The sequence below is a fragment of the Armigeres subalbatus genome, chromosome 2, assembly GCF_024139115.2.
Source record: "Armigeres subalbatus isolate Guangzhou_Male chromosome 2, GZ_Asu_2, whole genome shotgun sequence".
Lineage (NCBI taxonomy): Eukaryota > Metazoa > Arthropoda > Insecta > Diptera > Culicidae > Armigeres > Armigeres subalbatus.
In genome coordinates this window covers 400,178,437-400,184,436 of record NC_085140.1, presented here as the reverse complement: position 1 = coordinate 400,184,436, position 6,000 = coordinate 400,178,437, and the positions used below count along the sequence as shown (strand labels likewise).

Here is a 6,000-nt window from a genome sequence, read left to right as displayed (position 1 = left end):
GGAGGTCCTTCGTAGCCCGTCAAATCAATACCTTCCACATAATGTACATATTCACATATGAGTTTTCAGATCATTGTAAATTAATATCCAAGTCGGATAGTTTAATGCCCGAAATATAGGCATTTAACTTTAATTGAACTAAAAATAGTTACCTGTTATAGGTAGAACGTATAGACGAGGCGTCTCTGGTATTCAAACCGAGCCACCAACTGTCAAATGGTTGTTCGAACAACTTCACACACGGTCAAACAAAGCAGTAACCGAAGCATTTTCTTGGGGGCGGAGTCAATGTTGGTCCAACGTGTTTGAGCGTGTGTTGCGTACGCTACATAACGAAAATGACGCGCGCGTGCAAAATACGCCTCTTTTTATGCACAGAGAAAATTAAGGGGTGGAATAAAAGGTGCGTACTTTACACCAATCTGATTTTCGTGTTTGGGATACATGTACGGGATTGGTTGGTTCTGAAATTTTTACCGGGCGTGAAAGAATTAAAATTTTCAATAGTTTGGTTTGGGGGGCACGTAGGAACGGGCTCAGCTTGGCTCCAACTGAACACCCACAAAAATGTTTGAATACCAAAACAACAGCCCTCTTATGCTAGTTTTCGGAAATTTTGAATCAAACAACATAGTTAATAATTTTTAAACGTTATATCGCTTTTTTATTTTTGATATCTTTTCTTCTTTCTCCACATTTCAAAAAAGAGTACATTTGCTTTCGCTTATACAATCTTCTGTACTTGTTGATTTTTCTTGTTTTATACAAATGGATAGCTAATTTTCGTTTACTTTATTACTATACTTTCGCCTTCCGTTCATTCGCACAATCATGCTGTTGCACAATTCACCAAAACTGAATCCATTCCGGTCTAGCTTGAGTGTACGCGTGAATGTTTCGTTACTGAAGACTTGAATTGCTTTTCGGAAAATATATTCATTTTTTTATGTTCATATTCAGGAAGAAACCACTTACTCTGGTATCACCCATTAGGGCATCGTGAGAGATTTACATTAGAAGAAGATAATAAACAAAGAAAATAGAATCAATTTATCTACTTTACAAATAAATTATTCGGTTATGGGTTGCTTTCCGTCAGATTTGCCTGTTTTGTTTAACTAAATTAAATGCTTTACAGTAATTGTTTAGGTTAAATAATCAGGAATAATGGTGAACGCCCCCTATCTGCTCTGATATAAGAGGCTTTCGGCATTTGACTTGTCATGAAAACAGTCAATCGTGTTGCGTATCTCTATCTTCTAGAATGTAATAGGAAATTACTATTTATACTTTTAAAATAATCCTACAAAAAAATAAACAAACAAACGGTAAAAACAGATGGCGTTGTTGCAGTTTTGTTGCATTCCTAAAACGTAGAGGAAGAGAATTTTCCAACCTATATTCTATTGCTGTAACTATTACAAACGGGGGATGAAAATATAATCGCTCATTAGGAATCATTTAGCATTCGCTAAATTCACGCAACTCTCTTTCTCTTTTTCAATATAACTAAATTAAGTTAATGGTTGTTTTTATTAAGTCTACAATTACATAATCTAAGCGGTCGTTCAAAATTAAATTGTTTAAATTTATCCTCATTCGCTTCTGATGAATCAATGTCATTCCTTTTGAAACAAAACTAAAAGACTTACTCATTAGCCGTTTAGAGATGTCTTTAAGTTCAGAGCCTAAAGAGTAGTAATTTCTTACAGGTAGAGATAAAGAATTTTTGTTTTTTTTTGTCTGCAAAAACGCGATTCTCCTGCTTGGTGACATGCTCGATAGGAATCTTTGTCTTGAGTTTTACTTTAATGATATAGGTTTGATCTTTTTAGAAAATGGAATTTGTTCTGATGCTTTTTTTTACAAAATTTATTCACACCTTCGAATGAAGCGGGTCCGCTCTCTACCTTAGTTACTCTCACTTCTCATTCGAACCTAATGATGTATAATGTGATTCTTTTTTACCTATATTCATTTTTTTCGGGAAATTTTGAAGTTTTGAAATAAAGGATTTAAATAATAATAATGATCGTTATTAGAATCACAAGTAGGGAGTAAATCTATTTGAGCAGCATCCATATTTCCGTTCGGTACGTTTATTACTCAGTTGCCTTACACTGATTTAATTGTTTTTTTTTAATTATGGCTGATATCTTTAGATGTACAAAAAGTCGTTCAGTTGAAATGTGAAGTAAAGCTGTACTGGGCAGTAAAATCCGGGAACGGGAAAAAAGTGTTGAACAATTAGATGTTATCCTTATACTGCTTTCTGCGTTTTTACCGTAGTAGTTACAGAAGTACTCAACACAAAATGAACACATGCATCCGTGCTCGGCTCGTGTACCACTCTATTTGACGCTCTTCCACATACTGTGCATATGCACATCTAGTTTTTGAAACATTATAAATTAAAGTCCAAGTTGGGTTTGGGTGATTGTTGCCCAAAAAATAGACCAATCACTTTGATTGAATTGAGATGAATATTTCCCCTATTCGCATAAGCGTCCCATGTCAGTTTTCTCCAACTTGAGTAATCTGCCGTTGAATTTTTCAAACACGTTTTACACGAAGAAATTCATAAAACCTGCAATTTTTCCGAAAATTTGACATAAAATTCTATATTTGTATACATAGCTTTGGAACTATTAAATTAATAAAAAAATATGTTTATTTTTTGTGCAAAAGTGTATCAAAATCTGATATGTGAATGGTATGCGAATAAATAGCGACAACGAAGCTTATTATTTTATCAATTTTTCTTAAATAGGAGGCAATTTTAAACTTAGTTCTGAGAAAAAATCAAAATCGGTAAAAATTGGCATGGGACTTTTATGCTAATCGGGCAGGATAGTTCCCGACATTATTATAAAAAAACAAACCCGTAAAAGCACCATATTCTGCGCACCTCGGGCCTAATTCAACGCATGTTTCGATATATCTATTATTGGTTATAGAATGTCAAGTACTGATGTTTGTTTTGAGTAGCCGAGTAGTTGCGAGAATAAATAATATTATGCAAGGGTGGAAATAAAAAATTTCATGAATTTTTCAATGTCAATAGGAAGTGCACAAAATTGGAGGCGATCGCGGTATCAACAAAACATCCCTAGTAACATGGATGGATTTATTGTGGTTCTATAGCATGATTGAAGAGTAATTCGATGCCTTGTAACTTGAAATTCCATATTTCAGGATAATGTTTGGAAATTACTACTTCGTTCAAAGCATTGGATAGAAGCTCGTTTTAACTTTTCAAACAGAGATTTTGTTGTTTTGTTTTTATTTCATATTTAAAATTGAAGTTGAACACGAAGTTTATTTTTTGCTCATCATTCCGGATAACGATCACTAGACTTAAGACAGCCAGGAATATTGAACCATAATACATAAAATCGACATTCGGCATATGCTTGGCCGTTAAAAAAACGCAAAAAAAAGCCTAACGATAAAAACAAATACAATTACAGCTATATGAATTTACTTAACTCTTTTTTTCTCATTACGCCGCCTTCATTGTCTTATACTCCTAATAATAGCCATAAACATTGTTTTCTTCGTTGATTTTGATTTTGCTTCTATTCGCTATGAACCCCGAAAAGTCCTGAATAAAATTTGAAAATATTAAATTAGAACTAGATTAGCCCGAGTTTTTAAAATAGTGCCGTGTCCTTCACCATTCGGTCGTTTAATGGTCGATTGGCAGATTCTTGTCGAATATAAGAGAGACGTTACGAAAATCACGGTATTGAGTTGAATAAAAAGTGAGACAAAAGTTCTGTTTTTTAATCTGAAAAAGGGAACATCTATTGAGCGTGTGCTTGTGTATTCACATAACAAAACAATAAAAATTAAAGCTCTTCCAATCGCCGCCATTTTAGCTACTATTTATAATTCCATGGACGAGGACGCTCCGCTTTAAAGAAAATCCCAACCAAAGAGTCCAATGAACCTACCCGCAACTATTTACATTTGTTCATTCAGATAGCCCCCAAAGCCGGTGAAACCGCCGGCAGCTGCCGTTGCCGTGACCCCGTGGTTTCCATTGGTGATCCCCCCGAGGCCTCCAACAAACCCTCCTCCCAACCCGGTACTGCCAGCGCCGCTGACTGTGCCATTGCCGAGTCCGCTACCACCTCCGCTGCCATTGCCACTGTGGTAAGACGCCGCCGCCGCAGCCGTCTGGTTATAATTGTTATAACCATAATACAACAAATTTCATTCGAATGGCGTGTTGAACATGTGAATGTTCAGATCTTCGAACGAGGTGGCCCCGCTCTGGTCCAACATCTGCAGCATGTCGGATAGTTCGTGGCCTTGCCCTGGATGATGCTGCCCCGGATGGTGTCCCGGGTGATGCACCTGATGTGCGGCATGGTGCGGGTGATGCGGGTGGTGCTGCGGATGACCGGGATGGTGCCCGTGGTGCTGTTGACTGTGCGGTCCGTGTCCATGCTGCAGGGCCGCGTGATGCTGCTGCATGTGCTGTGCATGTTCTGGCGGGATTTCCTGCTGCGATATGTGGGGCGGAGCGGTACTGGCTGAGCTATTGCTACTGCTGCCGCCTCCACCGCCGGCCCCACTAGCGCTACTACTGCTGGTTTGCATTGGTTCCGGTGCGGCGGGGTGATGCGCTTGCCAGCCCGTCCAGATACCTGATGGAGATAGAAAGTGGAAAATGTGATTGAGGTTGTCTTGTGTCATGTCCACGTCTTCATAAACGCATATAGATTTTGCAAAATGAAATTAGTGAAGTAGATGGAAACTAAAGGCGGAATAATTTTTATTTTCTTCTTTTATTCTTGATCTCTTTATTGAAGAGGTGTGATTTTTTCCAGGGGTGTTTTTTTATTTGCATTCATTGTCCGTTGGCATATTTCCTCACGAGTGATAAACCTCCTAAGAAGACAAACCCACTTCTGGAAACTACGGATTTACTTTATATCCAGGCATTAGTAAGCATTAGACTGGCCCAGGATAGGAAAAGTCGTCGAATTCCAAAGTACACAACCCAACTCCCAATAAATCTGCTGAAAACTATATAAAAGTTCATTTTTGGCGAGATTTTTTATAATTCGTCCGTTTTATAATTCAGACTAGAGTCCTATAAGAAGAGAACCGCCATATTCCACATTTGACAACGCGATTTTGTATGGACTGACAGCTGATTCTGCTCCAAATTTGACACTTGACGGAACTGTTAATATAATGACTATAATTCAGAAAACATCCGAGTGGAGACACTTGCTCACAGATGCTGATCGACGGACGACATTTCTCGGATGTCATAGATGTAAGGTCCTTCATAGATCCGAACATTGACTTGGATCACTACCTTGTATTTGCAAAAAATCTGGCACGACTTTCCAGCGTCACACATCCACGAAACAACAGAACAATGCGTTTCAATATCCAACGCTTGTCAGTTGAAGAAGTTGCTGAACAGTACCACCAGAAGCTGGACGAGCGGATAGGAGATGCAACCGGATCTGGCGACGTCAACAGATTGTGGGAAAATATCCACGAAGCTGTGACTACAACAGCGCAGGAAGTGTTAGGCACTGCACAGCGACGCCAACAAAACGGTTGGTTTGATGAAGAGTGCCAGCGAGTGACGGACGACAAAAATGTTGCTAGGAGTCGATTGCTAGTGGCTCGTAACCGTTCAAACAGAGAACGGTACAGTGTAGCAAGGGCAGAAATAAAAAAACGAATCATCCACCGCAGAAAAAAAGGCAACACGAACAGAGTGTGATAGCTGAAGTGCAGGAGAACATAGACAGAAACGATATGCGGAGGTTTTACGCAACTGTCAATGGCGCGCGGCATAAGACTGCGCCAGTGCCCGCCATGTACAATGACCGAGAGGGGAATTTGCTGACAGACAAGATTATGGTGGCAGCCAGGTGGAAGGAGCAGGATGGACATAGTTGGCGACGGTCAAGCTGTGCAACACCCAACGCTGGACGAGGTTGAGAAGACTCTAAACGAGCTGAGAAA

The 6,000-nt window shown here is 39.0% G+C and overlaps 1 protein-coding gene across 7 annotated transcripts in view; it reads right to left on the bottom strand.

Annotated features, from left to right (window-relative positions):
- Positions 1-634: 634 nt before the first annotated feature.
- Positions 635-6,000, bottom strand: part of LOC134213273 (aryl hydrocarbon receptor nuclear translocator homolog) — a 627,873-nt gene continuing 622,507 nt past the window's right edge. For 6 of the 7 annotated variants that reach the window (XM_062692167.1, XM_062692165.1, XM_062692163.1 and 3 more), the window contains one exon: positions 635-4,655. In XM_062692167.1, coding sequence (XP_062548151.1) covers positions 4,219-4,655 — 437 coding nt within the window. In that variant the 3' untranslated portion in view covers positions 635-4,218. The remainder of the gene's footprint in view (positions 4,656-6,000) is intronic. The other variant, XM_062692166.1, reaches the window with a different exon arrangement.